This window comes from Zerene cesonia, chromosome 12 (genome assembly GCF_012273895.1).
Source record: "Zerene cesonia ecotype Mississippi chromosome 12, Zerene_cesonia_1.1, whole genome shotgun sequence".
Classification (NCBI taxonomy): Eukaryota; Metazoa; Arthropoda; class Insecta; order Lepidoptera; family Pieridae; genus Zerene; species Zerene cesonia.
The window spans coordinates 1,850,320-1,869,594 of record NC_052113.1 but is presented as its reverse complement, the minus strand read 5'-3'; the positions used below and the strand labels follow the sequence as shown (position 1 = coordinate 1,869,594).

General features: G+C 32.6%; 3 protein-coding genes across 11 annotated transcripts in view; 2 read left to right on the top strand and 1 right to left on the bottom strand.

The window, feature by feature from the left end:
* Positions 1-3,966, top strand: part of LOC119830681 (protein yippee-like CG15309) — a 69,541-nt gene extending 65,575 nt beyond the window's left edge. For 5 of the 6 annotated variants that reach the window (XM_038353770.1, XM_038353765.1, XM_038353769.1 and 2 more), the window contains one exon: positions 316-3,964. In XM_038353770.1, coding sequence (XP_038209698.1) covers positions 316-405 — 90 coding nt within the window. In that variant the 3' untranslated portion in view covers positions 406-3,964. Of the gene's footprint in view, positions 1-315 lie in introns of all 6 variants that reach the window. The other variant, XM_038353766.1, reaches the window with a different exon arrangement.
* Positions 1,699-10,349, bottom strand: LOC119830680 (histone-lysine N-methyltransferase PRDM9-like). 3 transcript variants are annotated; one of them, XM_038353762.1, is made up of 9 exons: positions 9,918-10,349; positions 9,172-9,646; positions 8,862-8,975; positions 8,453-8,596; positions 7,187-7,322; positions 6,266-6,368; positions 5,655-5,781; positions 5,420-5,489; positions 1,699-5,033 (listed from the first exon to the last, which is right to left on the bottom strand). In XM_038353762.1, exons 2-9 carry the CDS (start codon positions 9,618-9,620, stop codon positions 4,875-4,877), a joined length of 1,302 nt encoding a protein of 433 aa, XP_038209690.1. In that variant the 5' UTR covers positions 9,621-9,646; positions 9,918-10,349; the 3' UTR covers positions 1,699-4,874. The 3 variants fall into 3 exon arrangements, with proteins under 3 accessions (XP_038209690.1, XP_038209692.1, XP_038209689.1); XM_038353764.1 differs by having other exon boundaries at positions 9,172-9,631; positions 9,930-10,349; XM_038353761.1 differs by having other exon boundaries at positions 9,172-9,631; positions 9,918-10,346.
* A 567-nt stretch (positions 10,350-10,916) lies between these two features.
* On the top strand, positions 10,917-17,705 carry LOC119830679. Of its 2 annotated transcripts, XM_038353759.1 has the most exons (11): positions 10,917-11,103; positions 11,183-11,267; positions 11,349-11,419; positions 11,906-12,170; positions 12,843-13,026; positions 13,485-13,564; positions 14,577-14,747; positions 15,457-15,558; positions 15,738-15,875; positions 16,258-16,354; positions 17,335-17,705. In XM_038353759.1, the coding sequence occupies exons 1-11, from the start codon at positions 11,001-11,003 to the stop codon at positions 17,512-17,514; spliced, it is 1,476 nt and encodes a 491-aa protein (XP_038209687.1). In that variant the 5' UTR covers positions 10,917-11,000; the 3' UTR covers positions 17,515-17,705. The 2 variants fall into 2 exon arrangements, with proteins under 2 accessions (XP_038209687.1, XP_038209688.1); XM_038353760.1 differs by lacking the exon at positions 15,457-15,558.
* Positions 17,706-19,275: the final 1,570 nt, after the last annotated feature.

Sequence of the window (19,275 nt, the reverse complement as noted above, 5' to 3'; positions counted from 1 at the left end):
GTTTTAACCGTACAATTTTATTATTTTATTGCTGGGAAGGTTTAACGTCGTTTTATTCTACGTCATTTCTAGTGTCTCCTAACTATTTTTATACTAAATTTCATTCAAATCGTTCTGAATTTGATTTTGACGTAAAAAGGAAACAGACAAACAGAGTTACTTTCGCATTATAACATAATACTAAATGGGACACTGTACATGAATGCAAAGATTTCTTCATAGGACATCTGTAGCAATATAAATATAAAAAAACGCACTCGATATTTTGTTTGATTTTAAAACTGATTGAATTCTTACAATATTCTCCTTTTACAGGAACACGCGTTCGAATCAAGTCAAAAATATAAAGAGGGCAAGTTCATAATAGAACTCGCTCACATGGTGAAAGAGAACGGGTGGGACTAGGGCGCTGGGACTATAGTGCTGTGACCCTTTCCGTCAATTACGCGCCGAGCATGTGAGCTCGAGCGCCGCGGTATAGCCGCGAGACCTTCCGCCGCCGACACAGAGATTATTTTTGTCATACTAATCAATTATTATTGGGATTCGTTGGTGGCGGAATGCCGCGCGGCTCCATTCCCGCGCCTGTCAGTCTTTAATTGTCTGTGGACAGTTCAACTGTCAATTGTCAACTGTCAACGTACGCAGGTGTTGTCTATGCGCAACTGTCAGTGAGTCGCGGCTCCGGCACATTGAACATTGACAGGACGTAAGGTGTTACATTAGCGGCTTAAGCTTGAGCACCGCCATTCGACGTATACATAAGTTATCGATCTCAACAGCCCAGCTTCGGGCAGTGGGCGTAGAATTTATACTAATTTTTAGTTGTAGCGACATTTTATTTTCGCCTCGTGCGAATATCTTAAGTTGTATTAGTTAACGCGTCATTATTATACTATATCGGAGAGAACACTAATACTTCTTGTCCCCTTTTAACCTGTGATAAGTATGTTAGTATAGAGTTTTTGAATTTCTTGAACGATCATTTCAAGAGTTGCTCAGACGATGTCAGAAGTATGTTCCTAATTTCAGCTGTACAATTTTTGCTTTACTTTTTCGTTTTGTACTAGTCGATGCGATTCGAGAATCGATTCCAATTTATTATTTTGCGCTCCATAAAGTGACTTTTAGTTTAATTAATTTCGAGAACGTTCTTCGTTTTGCTTTATTTTCCGATTGGAATTTGTATTTACAACGTTTATTTTGAACATGAAAGTTGGAAGTAGGAGAGGTATCGATTTGATCGAACATTTTTATATATACGAAGGGAACAGTTAGAAGTTTTATTATTCATTTATTGTTTCCATTTAAATGTATAGTAGTAGAGACATTTAACCCCATATATTTTTATCTAAAATCTGCATGGTACTTCATTTACGTATACTAGTGAGGATATCTATGTAAGATTATGCAAGAGCTTTTAATATGTATCAGAATGGTGACTGTCAAACGAAATTGACGTATCAAGACAAACATTTATCTGTTATCTTAGAAATGTCTTGCATATTTCTAAACACAAAAGTCGTATTGTACTAGAATGTCGGTTATGGGTAATGCTACGCTTGTCTATGGTTGGGAAAATACAGAAATGCTTTCCAATTGAATGATAAATACAACGAAAAGTTCCATAAATACTATAAATACCTGTTACTACGGCGGTTGAAACTAGATGCGATATTTTACATTATGGGATTTTTCTAATCGACACGACATTACATGAAAATATAATAAAGAAAATTATTTCCATGTATTGCTGATTAACTTTACGAGTTCGCACGACGCTATTGCAAGTCAGTTTACCAAACTGTGACACGCGAATACAAAATATGGCGTCCAATAATTGTGGAATGATACACTTTAATCCAGCTATGCTTACAGATAATTTAATATCAACAAATTACCAATTATCATATGAATAACCACAATCATCAACAGTTGCTTGAATACTGTATCACAAAGTACAAATAAAATGCATAGCGGGGGTTTAAAGTGATCTCATGAAATGAAGTTATATCGATATATCTAAAAATTGTCCAGCAACGTTCTACAACAATTCGTTTTCATTATCTTTTCGTAACATATTCAATACTTGCTCGAATATTTATTACTACCAAATAATTACAAGCAAAATGTCTTCTATATTAATTTATGTAACCAAATTAAATGTTTTTTAAAGATATATCGATTTAACCCTATGAAATGGGTAGGAGTATACCCGTCGCCGTACTATCAGAGCGTTAATAACTGCCACTAGAATACGTTTTAATATACATAACTAATATAATAATAAATAAAAATTAAATGGACGTAAGTGACGCTCGTTTGACATTAACGTTTATTTTAACAGTAATTAAATTATTAATTAGTGTCTCAGATTTGTTTAGTGTTACACCACGTCGTATAGATCACTCATGTAAGGCGTATTTGTGATATGTAAAATTAACTTTTAACGTTCAGTTTAATATAATGTGTAAAAATGTACAAATTCAATAGTACCTAATCTAAAAGTCGGATTCGAAAAACATTTATCGACAGATTAATCAAATATAAGTAATAGTTTATATTTTCGTATCCAGATGCTCTATGTTTGTAATCAAAATTGTAAACATTTTGTTCACGAGGGCCTAATTACAATAAAACATAGTCAAGTACCAAGATCTCTGTATTCACCATAGACACGGCTCTGTCAAAACAACAAAACGTCAGAAAAAATTCGAAACGAACTGTGATTATTGCTTTTAAAAAATCCGTTAATCAACCGTGCTTTTTTCGACATCCCTAAAAGCGACGGCTTGAGACGACATACAATCACATGATATATTATTGTACATCTATCTATTTATTTATATTTTTAATCCAAGCTTGTAGATGCTAAAATTAAATGGTATATTGTAATTTGTGATATTGAAAGCAGATACGTCTTTTTTCATAGGTAAGGTTATCGGTAAACGCATCGTTCATGTGTCTAATGTAATCGTATTAACTGTTATCATAGAGTTAAAGTGTTAAGAGTACTGATGCACAATGTTCAGTGGAGATTTGAGCTTTCGACCATCATTTGCTTTTAAAAATCTTTTTGTTTTAAATACGTCGCTTTTACGTACAGAACACTTCGCTGTTTTCGTATTTAAATTTTGACAAAATAGGTTTCGTTTCTCGTTATGAACATTATGCAACAATAATCGAATTATTGAGATTGTCACAGTAGTTTATAATTAACACTCTTAGACCTAATATTCCCTTGATCTTTACCGTATGACACACGAGAATATCAAAATGTGACGTTTAAAGTGAGAAAATTAAAAAAAAAAGATTAGATTTCTGTGAGGCATATTCAAAGTATTTTTCTACTTGATCGTTTAGGGATGCTATTAGATATTTTTGGACCATTGTTAAGATAATACGATCAGTATTGGAGAGGATAAAGAATTTAATGTTAGTTTTGTGGATGTTGATCGAATGAGATATTTGTTGAGATAAGTGAATAAGCGTCTAGATGTAACCAGCACCCACTCGAAAACTGTTCTGCTATTGTAATAAGAGCTAACCCTAACTTATAGTAAAGTTCGTTGAAACCCAACCAATTGAATATATATTCCATTTATGTATATCAATAGATACATGAAGAAATAAATTCCGAGTTTCCAATAATCCAAATTACACTAGCCTTCTTGGTTTCAATGTATTTTACTGCATAATTAGAAGCAATAACCAAAGCATGCCGGTCTTGGAGTGTTAACTACCGGACAGCGAACGCGGCGGCGCATTACAGTAAACGTCTCAAAGCAGAAGGTCCCAGTAGACTTACGAAGGAACCGCTTATTTTTGTATTTTCTTAGTATGTAATGAAGCATTATAAAATTCGTGGTGTCTCCTAATGATTGTGTATGCATTATGCTATAGATGAGTATCTCGTCAACATTTGGTTGAAATAATAAGTGCGTAATAAAACACTTTTTCGTATTATATTGTATTTTTATTTCATATCATTTCCTTCACTTAAGTTTAACATTTATCTAGAATCTAGATACAGTGACATTTTCATATAATTGAGACGAATATACGTTCATAGTACAATAACTGTATAATAATTTAAAATAATTAAAGTGAAATAGATCTTTCATTTCACGTTCATACAAACAAAGTAAGCAAAAGAAAAATATTATTAAATTATAAAATAATAATTTATATGCATATATATAACAATCAAGTTTAAGTTAGAATCAGAGACAGTAGGTCAACAATAGTTCTTAAAATTACTAATATGTAACATACGCACAGTGATGCACACTGAACTGCATTAAAATCAAATTATAACAATCTTGGACACAGAAGAGTTCACGTGTGCGAGTATTCTTTATGAATGGTAATGTAATCAAAATTATATTTTAAAAAATCAGAAACGTCCATGAAAATAGAGAACCCGACGTTGTTGTATTTTTTCTTGTGTTCATTGAAATATTTACACTTAATTCACCTAATGACACTGTAAATTTTTTTTATTTGTCATCAACCCATATCTATTCCCACTGCTGGGACACAGGCCTTCTATGAGGCCTCCAATTTTTTTTATATTACTTGAAAATTTACACTTATCATTACCATTGAAACTAAGGAGATTCTATGGTAATTGACCAGGAGGTCGAAAATCGAGTATTTAATGTGGATAGGCACAAAAAATACCACAAAAGGGATGAAGCGTCCGTTACGTGTCAGCTCAAATCGACGACTGATTATATCTTATCATGTATATTTTAAAAGATTTTACAATGCTATACCTCATCTTTTAATAAGTCTAATTAATTTTTATTCTTTACTATTGGTTCCCGGACCTCAAAATTACATTAAAAATTACAAAAAATAGTAAAAATTAACTAGCCCTGCATAAGACAGTACTGCGGTTCCTGTTTGACGCCATCTGCATCTAGACACAGGTCATCTAGGAGCGTCCCAGTCTCCACCTGTGACTGTAGGACCACCTTGGCCTGTTCCAGCTGCGACTGCGTGAGGGTTGGCAACATTTTGTAGTACATCTGAAAATTATCAAGCATGAAATTATTGTAGAAAATATATAAATACATTTTTTTGTCAAGTTCTGCGTGATGCAGTGAGGTGGGGCAGATTCACATCTGTATCAGATTTCCTTTCTTTTTGCCTCCACTGGGCATCGATTTGATACATCTCGGTTCACTTACCAAGATGATAGTTGAATTATTTATACCATAGAAAATGTTAAAAAATAATTCCAATTAGTAAAGATTTAAGAGGAACACTAATCCGGCTCGAAGGATCATCAAATTGTTGTACTTTACCTTTCCATCGAACAAATTAACTGATCTCTTTTCTCATCTTGCTGTAGCAGAAAACTAAACATGATAAAAAAACATAACGAAAATAACATATAATATTAGATACGCACCTTTCTAGTCATAAGTAACATGCCATGCGCTTTCTTCATATGCTGCTTGAGTAATGACATTCGGGGATATCTGAAATTATGAAATTAGTATTTTAAAAAACACTTTAGTTCAGGGCGTTCGGCGGTATACCCACTATATCTAAGAAAAATATGATATTTGTTAAGTGTGCGTTTGGGGTTAAGTGTATGTGTGGTGCGAAGAGTGCGAGTGGTGTGAGATGTATGTGTGGAGTACCTGCGCGGACAGAGCTGGCAGGCGCAGGGCGGCGGCAGGTGGCGGTGCTCGCGGCGCACGTGCAGCAGCAGCGCCGACTTCTGCGCGTATCGCTTGTCGCACTCCGTACACGCGTACTTCTTCAGCGCTGCGAATTGCAAAAATACCCTCATTGGTTTTATGGGCTAAATTCAGCTGCAATGGCCAATTTCAAAAGATTGCCCTGATGAAAATTAAGGACTGGTCCAAAACAGGTGAAGCGCACGCGACCTGATCCAACGCACGCGTCCGTTTAACGCGCTGGGGACGTTCTCAATGGTCCTACCTTATTCACTAATAATGATTTTGTGATTTTGGGATAGAAAGATTTCAACTTTTTTCAATCGCACGCCAAACGTTTTAATTTCGTTGAATAGATCTTATACTTTTTTCAAAATGTTTTATAGTGAGCAGTGAAGTAATTAAATTATTAATGCTACCCAAATCACGTACAAGTCATTACATAATTTTTCTACCCGTCAACAAGTGTAAAACAATCTCACCTGATTCTACAAATAACAGAAAAATCAAGGAAAAACAAAACTAATCTACAAGAAGCAACACAGAACCTAATCAGCAAAACAAACACTCACGTAGATGCGTGTCCATGTGTGCGACGATCGCGGTCTTGGAGCTAAAGTCGCGGCCGCAGTTGTCGCACACGAAACGCTCGCCCGAGTGCTTTCGGGCGTGACGCTGTGGGGTTACCGGGGTATCAATGACTATTATTGAACCGTACTTAATTTTGTCTTGACACTTAAATAATTTATTTTCGTTTTTTGTTTATTAATAAAAAAGTCAAAATTCAGTTAAGTCCGTTCCGCAGCTAAGAAGGACCGGCTCCTAGGAACAGTAATTAATGCATAAACTTCACAAGAAGTCCTGAATTCGATTCTGAGTCTCGGCTTAGCAGGGCATAGGAGATTCATCACCTATTTATTGAATTAGTGTTATTATTATTCAACACGCTCTACTTTACGCATGCAAATTACGTATTTAGTCAACGAGGGGATAAAGTTTTAATGCAATAACGATTTCACTATATGCAAATAACTTCACAACACAAATGTCATTCATAAAGATTCATTACAAATGAGCCATGTAACTTCACTTCAGCACTAATCAATCACACGAAGAACACTATAAGTGTAGTTCACACAAATAAGCGTCCTAATCACAATTTCTCTTCACATAAATACGTGTCTTAACCACTTCACACAAACATTCCAACCATGATTTCACTTCACAAAAAATATCACACAAGTAATTCAACCGTCGGCACTCCGAATCGATCACAAAATGTCCCAACCACAATTTCACTTCACACATGTTCCGAACACAATTTCACTTCACACAATATCCCGAGCACAATTTGACTTCACACAGTATCCCGAGCACAATTTCACGTCACACACTGTGCCCTAAACACAATTTCACTAGACACAGTATCCCGAGCACAAAGTGACTTCACACAGCGTCCCGACTGCCGAGCACAATTAGAGTTCACAAAGTACCAGCAGGGCGGAGCGCGAGGTGTAGGCGTGCGGGCAGCGCGCGCAGCGGTGCGGGCGCTGCCCCGCGTGCACGCGCTCGTGCGCCGCCAGCCCGCCCGCCGACCCGTAGCGCGCGGGGCAGCGGCTGCACATCCAGCTGCGCACACCACGCACTTACTTTTCACATTTTTTGTTTTCATATTTTGTTTTGTTTTGACCGAGAATAGAATTTTGCGAAAAGTTATCTAGGACTTTAACCAGCAACCACGATTTCGGAATGTTGATCGTGAGTGACTATTATTATTAATGAAAGGTACGTCTATGGGAAATTTTCGATTGCACGATCAAAACTTCTCTTCTGAGAAGTTAAGGACCGGTTGTTATGTTATGAACGGGTATGAGGTATCCATACCAATATTATAAACTAGGTGTGTCCTCGGTGCGACCCACGTGATACCTACATGATTTTATATAGCGTAAAGCCTTCAATAAGTAGACTTCTCAACACAAAACGTTGAACAATTCGAACCTTTGCGAAATTTAACTCTTCATATTTAAATTTTTAAATACCTACTTGTAAATACAATTTACCAAATATTTTAATGCTATATAAGTAAAAATTAAAATTGTCTCCATTTTTTCAAAAGTCAATCCCTAGCAATTAATAGGGGGAAGAAAGTTGATTACGTGCATGTTTATTATTATACTTTATTAATATTCATTCGTTCATTTAATAATAAGCAATGCAAAAAGAATTTATCCTTTTTACTTATCTACGACTTGCTTTATACTATAAAGCAAGTCGTTTTTTGGACAAAATTTATTATTTATTACTTATTACAGAATTATTATTCATATGGTACAATAACGGTTTCAATCGTAAACTAACTTGCGGACAACTATTTCTATAGCTTGTGTGTTATTACTTCTTTCTCTTATCAAAATTCTGTTCAGTAGTTTTCGTGTGATAGAGTGACAATGATACATTTATACATTGCATTTAGCTTTCATAGTTATGATAATAATAATAATAGCGGCAGGAAATGGATTTATCCTGATTAACTCCAGGTTAAGCTACAGCATCTATATATTATAGCTTTTATAACAAAATAGCTGGCTGACTTGCTAAGAACGACTAATACAGAATATAAATAAGGAAATTTTATTTATACATGGCTAAAAGTAGTTTCAAAACAATCTAAGGGAGTTGGTTACATACAAACATACAAACATGCTCACATACAGGTGAAGCTTATATAAGGGTGTTCAAAATATAAATCAACTCACTCATCAGTGCGTTCCTTAGGTTTCTCATATGATAAAAAAGGTCTGGCCCGCCCCTTGTTGCCTATGTGCCGTGCTCTTGCTTTCAGTACTATGCCAATGTCCGGAGCGGGACATCGCTTCTCATGTTTGTATAGGTTAGTAGCACTGAAATAGGCAAACAGGTAAAAAATTAAATGTCTAATACACCTTACTATGGAAATATAATGTAACATTATTTTGTACTTCTCTTTCCTTCTAATCATAAAATCCACCCATTTTTAAAAATTCAAAATCTTCTTTTCTTGTACTATAATCTTTTATTATGGTCAAATTTGTTATCAAAACATAGTGTCTATATTTTACTCACCTGGCAACATATCATGAACATAATAACAGTAGCTGTTCAACATACAGAAAAACATTTACTTACCTCCTAAAATCAACTCCACAAGCAAAACAAATGAGGTATCTTTCTCCGTGATATTCCTGATAATGGCGACCAGCTGCTGGTATACCATTGGATAATTTACCACATTCAACACATCTGGAAGTTATAGGTGTTATTCACAATTTGTTCATTAATTTACACAAATAAATAATAATATACTATAGTACATCAATTCAATATTGTAAAATTAACACTGCATAAAAATAGAATAAGATTATAATATAGGAAAATATTATACAAAAGTTAATGAGTAATTAATAAAATTCAGTTTCAATTTAATTATGTAACTTACTCTAACATAATTCCATTCATTATGAAGTAATCTTGAGGCAGAGGTGGTGGCTTTATTGCTTTCATTATCTGTGATAAAATATCAATCAACATTTTTCTATCATTTCTTAACTCGGGGTATGCTTCTCTTAGTTCCTGAACATATGATGTTATGACTTTCACCTTTTTCCGTCGACTTCTATTCACATCATTAATATCATCATCACTTTCATCTTCATCACTGGAAGTCTCACTTTTAGGGATATATTCTTCATCCAAGTCATCAACTGGTTCCTCCTTAAAAAAATAATCCTCTGGTTCTTCTTTTATTTCAACATCTTCTGTTTCATTTTCTGCCATTGAAGTCAAGTGAGTAATTTCACTATTTTCTACAACATCTTTTACTGAATCGGGAATTTCATAATCGTCATCTCCAACAATAATAACAAAAGTTTCTTCATCAGAGCTCATTTTTATGCTTTCTGTAAAAAAATTAACTATAAGATGGTAACAATATTGTTCTCAAACTTTGTACAAAATGTTTTTGATCATAATACAAGATATTAGCATATTGGTAAGTACATACTATTATTACGTTAAATTCCAAATAAAATTGTAACGAGTAGAAAAGAACAGAATGTCGTTCATAGCCTCCATATAATTTCTTAATTTAAATTGGCGCCACATCCCTTTTTTTCTACTCACAAAGCAAAATTGACAATAGTGTTTAAGTGTAAGGTCAAAAAATATATAAGAAATTTAACATACCACACGACTTACACTACTAGACTACACTTTACTCTTCTTCTGTATTTAATTAATTTTGGTGTGAACTTTGAAATCCGAAAATATGATTGTAATTTGGCAATTGGCTTCGAAAGATAACTTTCCTTTGCCTCTAACATGCATACAACATAACATTAGTTTAACCAGAGGACAAAAGTCAAATTCAAAAGTCAACGTCAAGTAACAAATTGTTTATCAGCACTCAGCAGTAAACAGTAGTGCAAACACAATACATGTAGTAAATATCAAGAAGCTCTAAGTTAATATGGTTGAAATTTGAATATATTTATTTAGTAATAATAGTTGTAACTGTAATCGGTTAAAGCCATTTTATTAATGAGAATTTTTTATAAACTTGATACTTTTTGTGGGATATTAAATATCTTGAAATACCTATTGTTGAATAATGTGTTGGTTGATGTGATGGTAAATTCGTAGTAACTAATACATAACCTGTTGTTAAATTATAGAACTTTCAAATGTTAAGCGTTGTCCCAAAACATTAATATAATTATGATATTATAGAACATTGATGACTATGTTTTATGACCATTCTATAGGACGAGTGACTTGATTGATATTTACTATATGTATTTGTAAGACATCAAAACTAACTTAAATTATTTGAATGGCTTCCTGTATCTAAATCAATATGAAAATTTTCACTTCATTTAGATATATAATTTCGTGCAGTCATAAAACTAGGCTGGATGTTTAGACCCTTTCGCCTTCTTTTGAACATAAGTAGTCAAAACAAAATATAGATGGATTTAGTAATGCTTATTTATGTATATATATAATGATAAATACTGCTTCTCTGATTATAGTTATGCTTAAATCTTTAAATAAAATTTGTTTCCCTACCTTTATAAACTTAACACTGGCAAATATTTGAAACTTATTGCCATAAAGGAAGAAAAAAAAATATATAAATGGCATGTGTCAAATTGACATAAATATTAAAAATATAGTCATTTATATTTACCGCGCAATGTTATTTTAAACATTTTATATGAATAATTTCTATGTTCGTAGATATTTTTAATATTAATATATTAAGAAGAAATGGCAGAATTTAATGAAGTATCGTCATCGCTTCCTGATATTGTTAGCCAAAAAGTGTCTGCAGTAGAAAATAGTTTTCAGAAAACATTAAATTCTTTCAAGGGTAAATTAAATTTTTAAACTTTTACTTACATTACATGTATTTATACGTTACATTATCTTCACGGATAGTTTTTTTTCAGATCTTGTTCTAGAATTCGAACGAATACACATTGATGCATTATCATACAAATCACAATATTTATCACATAAAAATAAATGCGAAAGGTAATAAATATCCATATAAGAAAACAATTTTCATGTTACACTAGTAAATAACTTGTTTAAATGATCCAATTTTATTTTCAGCAAATGTTGTTCAAGTGCACAAACAATGTCTAAGGAAATAGAAAATAAGGATGGTATAATTCAACAAATTGGTGAGTTTAATGACATTAGCATTAATTCATATATACAATGGTAATATACTTGAAAATAGTTTGGTTTAAAGATATTTATATATCTCTTGAATAATACATAATCTTTCATACATATATTAGAAATAACAATTATTTGTAGTAAGTACAAATACACTTCAGCTTTCAATATTTGTAACATAGCTTTTTAGTTCAATTTTTTTCATACATTTATTAAAGCAGACACAAACAGTAATTTGTGTCTTTATATTGGAAGATAGAATAGAATATTTATAATTAATATGTAAGAATGATAATGTAGTAAATAAATAATTAACCAATTACCATATAAATATCTAAACCATTAACCATATAAATGTCTAAATTGTTTAATAAAATTTAGTAACTTTTTGTGACTAAACTAGGTTGGAATGAATATTAAAATACCGCTTACAATTCAGTGTGTTTTAATATCGATAATCACTATTTTCAATAAAAGTTATTTTACAGCGTCTGCTTTAACATGCTTATTAGAAACAAAAAATCTGAGCATTGTCGAAGATATATTTAAACTAATATGCTCAGACAATTCTAATGCTCCTTTAATAAGTCCGAAGAAGGAAATATTACATGAGAGATCTGTACAGGATGAATCGGTATCAGAAATAGAAGGCACACCAACAGGCCGCAAGAGTCCTATTATATCAAGTAGAAAAATGAAGAGTAACACAAGTAATGGATTGAGTTTAAGTAAAAAGAAATGCCCAGACACTTGGTAAGATGATGTAGTTGGATTATAAGTTTGATTTCTATCCTTTGACAACATTTATTATTATTATTTTTTTTTTATGTCATAGCGGGCAACTGAGCTGGTGGTTCGCCTGATGGGAAGCGATCACCACCGCCCATGAACATTCGCAAAGGTAGGGCCTCTGCGAATGCGCTGCCCGCTTTTTTGGGGTAAGGGAAAAGGAATGGATTAACGACTGGAAAGAAGGAATGGACTGGGACGGGTGAGGAAAAGGAAACGGGCCTCCGGCTCCCCCACTCACCGTACGAAACACAGTGGCATGCCACTATTTCACGCCAGTTTTCTGTGGGGGTTGGTACTTCCCCGGTGCGAGCTGGCCCAATTCGTGCCGAAGCGAGTGCTCGACTCCCACAATAAATAATTTATTCAATGTATTTCACAATTTTATAGCTACTCATGTTATTTATTAAGATAGAAGATAGAATTAACAAAAATATTCATTCATTATATTATCTTCCTTTCATACGATCAGAATAAGTAATTTCTTTGTTATAATATTTTCATCAAGTTGTGTTTTCATAGGTAAGAAATATCTATTTCCTAAAATTAACTCATCAATCAATTACACACTTAATTTAGTAATTATCAAAATACAGTTGTAAAAGTTACATAAAATCCCAAAATTTACAATTATAGGGAAACACCTGAGAAAAAGAATATGAAACTACTATTTCCCAGTCCAAGTAGAACCAAGCCAGGCAGCAGGATGAAACAATCGCGCCTTAATTTAGTTAAAGTGAAATCGTCATGCGTTGTTGACCTGACTTGCTCTCCGGAAACATTGGCTAAAGCTATGAGCTGCTCTAATGTTGAAATTAAGGTAATAATTATGGTAGTAATTTAGACAGGGATGGAGATGGATTATTCATGGCAAAGTTTTAAATTTTTCATCTGTGTATTTTAAAATAAATCAATATAATATTCATTTTATATAACAATAAACAAACATTGTGGCAAGCATAGACCAATAGAAGATGGAAATGTAAGTTTTTAGTTTATCTGTCACTGAATATTATAAAAAAAATTAAAAAGTTTGGTTTTGACATTGCTTCTAATATTGGTGTGAATTTATGACTAATCTAAAAAAAGTTTTTAACATATTTTATCCAAGTTATTACAAAATTAATTAATTCTGTTACTATATGAAAGATATCTAAATATCTATTGCTTTTTCATTGCCTTCTATACTGCTACAATTTAAGTGAGGTAAGTTTATATTATGATTGTGTATTTAATTATCACTTGAAGCAATTTTGAACCTTACTATGTTTATTCCAGCCCAATATCAAAAAGGAATTAATAGACAATGATGAAACTATACTTCCGTCACCTACAAGTGGCTTGCCAGTTTCACAAATGTAAGTTATTTTAACTTTAACATTACCAGGCCTGTGTCACTCCGCGTGTAGGTATTAAAAACGTACCTACAGGCGCCGGCCACGGCGAAAGGGCCAATCTAGTAGGCTGCCGCAAGCGAAAGACGACACACGCGCGTGCTATTTGTTCGACTACGTTCAACTTTCTCGACATTTTTTTGCAAGATCGACACACAAAGAAAAGCAAAAAAATACTGTGCAGTCACAGAATACTAACTAGTAACTAGCGTTAGTAGTTTCTCGAAGCACTCGAAGTAAGCAACCCTAGTCCGCGGCTCTTTCAATACGTATAACCACGACTAACTTATTATGAACCGTAGTACAGTTAATTAAGGCCCATATTTCCTCAAAAAAAATTTTGGTATCTAAATGACCACATGCTCGACTGGAACGCGAGCTAAATTAAATCATATTGCCTATCGGATTGAGTACATATTACTTTGAAGACCGTTGTGAAGTAAAGCCTCTGTAACGCTAGTTACTAGTTAGTATTCTGTGACATTACTTCAAAAGACTGCTACACTCAACCAAAATTGTCAGCTCTCAAAAGTTTTTCCATTTTTGTAATATTTATCATTGACCCTTTACCCCCATTGGTCATAGCATAACATCTCTATTAATATTACAAATGCGATGTCTATCTGTTTCTTTTTCATGACTAAAGAACTGAACTCATTTCGATGAAGTTTGGTACCAATATATTAGTACCATATTTTGGTTTGACTACGCAGGCGAAGCCGCGGGCGAAAGCTGGTTTTATACATTTTATTGATAAATGTACTATCTAACACGGATATGTTTTGTTAAATTGAACCAGTAATTTCTAAGATGAACAATCCTTCAAACTCACTCAGCTTTCAAATATCAGTTTATATAATGACTTTTGTCTATTTATTTCTATAATCAACGGTAATTGCTATTTAATTATCATAACTTTACAATTATATTTATAATGAATCAGAATAAAGACCTTGAATAATTCTAATTGAAACAGATTTCCACCAAAGTCACTAGCGAGGAGCAGTCCCAGTAAGTTCAAAAAGCCATTGACTCCTTTAAAGTTTAAAATAGAAGAAGAAACAATGCTGGAGGATAATTGTGATGATGAGAAATCTTCTCCCACATATACACAGTGCGTAGATGGGAATAAGCACACTAGGCCAAGGTAAGAATACTTTAATTATGTCTTCATTGTGTGTTTAATAGACAATTGAATACTGAAGGTATTGTATTCAGTTTTTTTTTCTAATTTTTACTATCATTGTAAATGCGAAAGGGTGTTTGTATGTCGTTTTTTGAACGTCGCAACGGAGCGATTTGGTTTGATGGTATGATTTTTGTGTCTGGAGATAGTTCAGAGTACCCGGTAAATGACATAGGCTACTTTTGGTCGAATCTCTGTCTATGGGAATCTCTTGTGACTGAGTTAAACCGTTGACGAAAAGATATATTATCAATACATAATATTTTGTTTTTAATAAACTACTAGCATTCCACCTCCGGCCTCCTCCAAAAGATAGACAGACCCAGGGTATTCCACGCATGATTCTAATTCAAGTGGAATTAAAATATAAAAAAAAAACTGTCCTATGTCCTTTCTTGCGTGACAAACTATCTATTCCAAATTTCATCAAAATCGGTTCAGCGTAACTAACTACGTATTCTAACACGGCTTTTTCTATATATGTAGATGATAATTTATTATAATGCCGTTAATAATAAATATTTAAAAAAAAAATTATTAAACATTTAATTAAATGGAATTGTTGAGTCCATTTTAAGTTTAAATACGCATCTAAGTTTTTGTGACAGTGAAACTCTATTAAAAACTACTACTCTACTACAAACTGGCAATATAACATCATATATTTCAGTTTAAAACTAATCTCAACGATGTGTAAGCAAGACGAGAATATGGAGTGTGACGCAGATGACAGTATATCGCTTTTACAACAAAACAGAAAGATTCCTGTTAGGTAATTAACCCTCTCTACAGTTTTTTTCAATTAAAAGAAGCAACATCTTCTAAAAACATAATATGTATGTTTTCTATATTAAATTAAGATGTATTTAAATGCCATAACACTAATAAAATCGTATCGAACCTTTTCTCAAAATTATTCAAAAAAAAAAAAATCTTTTCTATCAATTTCAGCCCCAAAAAGGAACCATTAGCAGAGAACAATAATTTAGTGAATACAAGCCACGATGATATCGAGTCGAGCATGTCGATACTGCGTAGTAATCTGCAAGTCAATAAAGTATCACCAACTGGGGATAGACAAGTCAAAAGGTATTATTTTTATTCTTATTGGAACTAAAGACTTAAGTGTGTATTTGATTACTTCTGTTTGTGCTTATTGGTACTCGCTATTTTTGTTTATGTGTCATTTACCCTTTTTTCTGTCATTTACCGTTTTTTTTTTCGGTCACTTACCGTTTTTTTATCTGTAGTTTTCTTTGTCTTTAAAAATGAGACAACTTCTGTCGATATTTATTTAAAAAATGTATATTTACGACGCAATACATAAAGAGCATAGTACGTTCACATATGTTTGTTTATGAAAGTCTATTTATTTGTCCACATGTAGGCTTTAAACACTTAAATACATAGATTGTTTGTATGAATTTGTTAGCGAATAGTTGGTAGTATAATTTATATAACTTTATTATAGACCACATGCAGACGGTCCCGTGTACAAGGAACCAACTGTGAGGAAAAAAAGTGAAAAACGTGCCCTCCGCGGTTGGAGTTGTGATGAATGTAGAAATGTAAGTTTCGTTTGTACCAACTTAATTTCATAGCTCAATGCAAATAAGAAAAACTTTTGAAAATTTTTAATATTATGATTAAGATGATATTGCACCAACAGCAGACCAAATTATAAATTTAAAAAACAGCTTGTTTCTATTAATATTCTAATTATATAACATAATGATAATTTTTTTTTTTTTAGTAATTATTGATAGTTATAGTACTCGCAAGATTTATCAAATAAATAAAATCTACCACGCGTGACGGGCGGTTCTAGCCACGGGCGAATTGGCGGGCAAATATAGGACTGTCTATAAAATATCGATATATCGATATTATTATTTCGAAATATCAATATTTATTACTAATATTTTTTTGGACGATATATCGATAGTTCGATATTGAAATATCTATATCGATGGTCGACATTTTTTTGAAGTAAATTTTTATTTTTAATTTTTTTTCGTAATTTATTTAATATACAAAATCATCGTAAACTTAATCTATCGTATTTTATTTATGAAAATTAAGTTAGCCGTCATTCAATCTATAGTCAAGAACTATAACCTAATACTTATGTACATTCATAATTTAATTTGTTTAATAAATCTACTGGACTATACATTGTGTAATCATTTTTGAGCTGACTTACGATTTTTTTTTTAAATAAGGCCTATATATCGAAATATCGATATTTTTTTTCGATATATCGAACTCCGATATTGGTATATTTAAAAATAGCGATATATTGAAAATCCGATATTTTCAAAAATATCAACAGTCCTGGACCAAAACCAGATATCTATATAGCTTATGTATTATTCTGATACATAAGCTACATCACTGCCAAATATCATCAAAATCTGTTAAGAGGTTTTCGCGTGAAAGAGTAACTAACATACATCAATACATTTTTATAAACTTACATTTATAATATTATATGGGTTTTTTAACAATTATATGGTCCCAGTATAATATAAATTTTATATCTCCTCAGTTCTACGGTGAGCTCTACAAAGACAACCCGCTAATGTTAGAACAGAAAATGGATGAATGTTCCAAACACCGGGGCAAAAACAACCCCGTTCGTCCGAAAACACCGCCGGGCTTCTGGGATCCGCGCTGGGAAGTACCCACAGATACTGAAGAGTTTAATAGACGGAATAATGCTATATGAATCATTGTTATTAATTGCAATGTTCAAATTTTGAATGTTACTTCGAAATTTGAAATTTACATTGTCTATTCTTAGAACAGCGTTAAACCTGATTTTATAGTAACACTTTTAACTATGTGTTCGGCAGAGGTTTACCTTTTAGAAGGAAGGCACAATAAGGGTTTAGAGGTATTATAGTTGAAGCCTTTCAATATATTTTTTTTTTTTATGTCATAGCGGGCAACTGAGCTGGTGGTTCGCCTGACGGAAAACGATCACCACCGCCCATGAACATTCGCAAAGGTAGTGCCTCTGCGAATGCGCTGCCTGCTTTAAGTAGGTAAGGGTAAAGGAACGGATTTATGATAGGAAAGAAGGAATGGACTGGGAGGGGTGAGGAAAAAGGAAATAGGCCTCCGGCTCTCCCACTCACCGTACGAAACACAGTGGCATGCCACTATTTCACGCCGGTTTTCTGTGGGGGTATGGTACTTCCCCGGTGCGAGCTGGCCCATTCGTGCCGAAGCGTGCTCGACTCCCACAATACATTCATTGTAAATAGTTAAGACTTTTTTATTTGATTGTTAACTAATAAAGTATGGTAAAAGTTATGCATGCGGCATGGATTGTGATTAATGAATGCATAAAATGCTGATGCTTTTTTGGCTATTAGAATCTTGTCTCTCTGAACCATATAAGTTATTTGATTGTTTAATTAAGTATTTAGGTTATAGATTATTATTCCATGTATAGAAACGTAATGTATGTAATTATATTTATATTATATAATTTTGATTTAAGTTAAAACTTTTAGTAAGAAAATATTATACTGTGATCTGTGATAACATTTTTTATGACTCTAAAAATACAACTGTAGCTTGTTTACAAACGCCGTTTCCTACTTCTAGATTTTGATGGCCGTGCAACTTAGTAAATTTTCTATATATTATTTGAATTTTTTTCATTATAATACAATTATAACATGTCCTGTCAACATTTAAGTTCAATAATTTTATTTCTAATATTTCTATAATGTCTGCTTAAATACAAAAAAAAAAAAATCAAAATTTTATTCATATTTTACCTTTTACCCGTCTCCCACATTAACCTGATCACTGTACAGTGATAAGGCGATTATGCTATATCGTTGTCGTGTAATTATTTCTGTGTGTCTTTTGTTATGTACGATAAAGAATTAAATAAATAATTTCTCATTTTAATGTATAATTAGTCTTGTATTTTTTATTCTGAAATTTTTTTATTTTTATGTAACTTAGTGAAATAATAATAAATAAAATATATTTTTTACACCCCTTTCTTATTCTCCAACATTTAGAGATAGTTGTCTCTATCTACAAAATGTTTGATGATTTATTTGAGTGCTTTTTTGGCTCGAAAGAATATAGTAGTGGCTGATGTAATATAATGTTTATAATATTATATAATGTTGTTATGAAATCATCATAATTCAAACATCAATTTTATTGTTCGATTTCAATCTTGCCGAAACCTATCTCGCGAGTTTGTAGTGTAATGTTTCCGCGAAAATAATACGTTAAATTATAAGCACATGGTACGAATCACAATTTGTCGACAGATTTCTATCTCTCGAGAAGGATTTAGTATAATCTATAATCTAAAGCTTTTAAGATTTTACGGCGACACATACTTTTAAATTTCAATAGCAAAACTTTGTTATGATGTACATACCTATTTTATAATTTTAAAAAAAATATTTTTTCTGTTTATAATGAGTTCATAAAGAGATTACACATAATTTGA

What these genes read in the sequence shown, in the direction of transcription:
- LOC119830680 (XM_038353762.1), bottom strand. Translation starts at nt 9,620, where the DNA reads ATGAGCTCTGATGAAGAAACTTTTGTTATTATTGTTGGAGATGACGAT. An exon ending in ATGAATGGAATTATGTTAGA is followed by an intron (nt 8,976 to 9,171) that starts GTAAGTTACATA and finishes TATAACTTCCAG; the next exon opens with ATGTGTTGAATGTGGTAAAT. An exon ending in ACACATGGACACGCATCTAC is followed by an intron (nt 5,782 to 6,265) that starts GTGAGTGTTTGT and finishes TGCAATTCGCAG; the next exon opens with CGCTGAAGAAGTACGCGTGT.
- LOC119830679 (XM_038353759.1), top strand. Translation starts at nt 11,001, where the DNA reads ATGGCAGAATTTAATGAAGTATCGTCATCGCTTCCTGATATTGTTAGC. An exon ending in GGCTTGCCAGTTTCACAAAT is followed by an intron (nt 13,565 to 14,576) that starts GTAAGTTATTTT and finishes TAATTGAAACAG; the next exon opens with ATTTCCACCAAAGTCACTAG. An exon ending in AATAAGCACACTAGGCCAAG is followed by an intron (nt 14,748 to 15,456) that starts GTAAGAATACTT and finishes CATATATTTCAG; the next exon opens with TTTAAAACTAATCTCAACGA.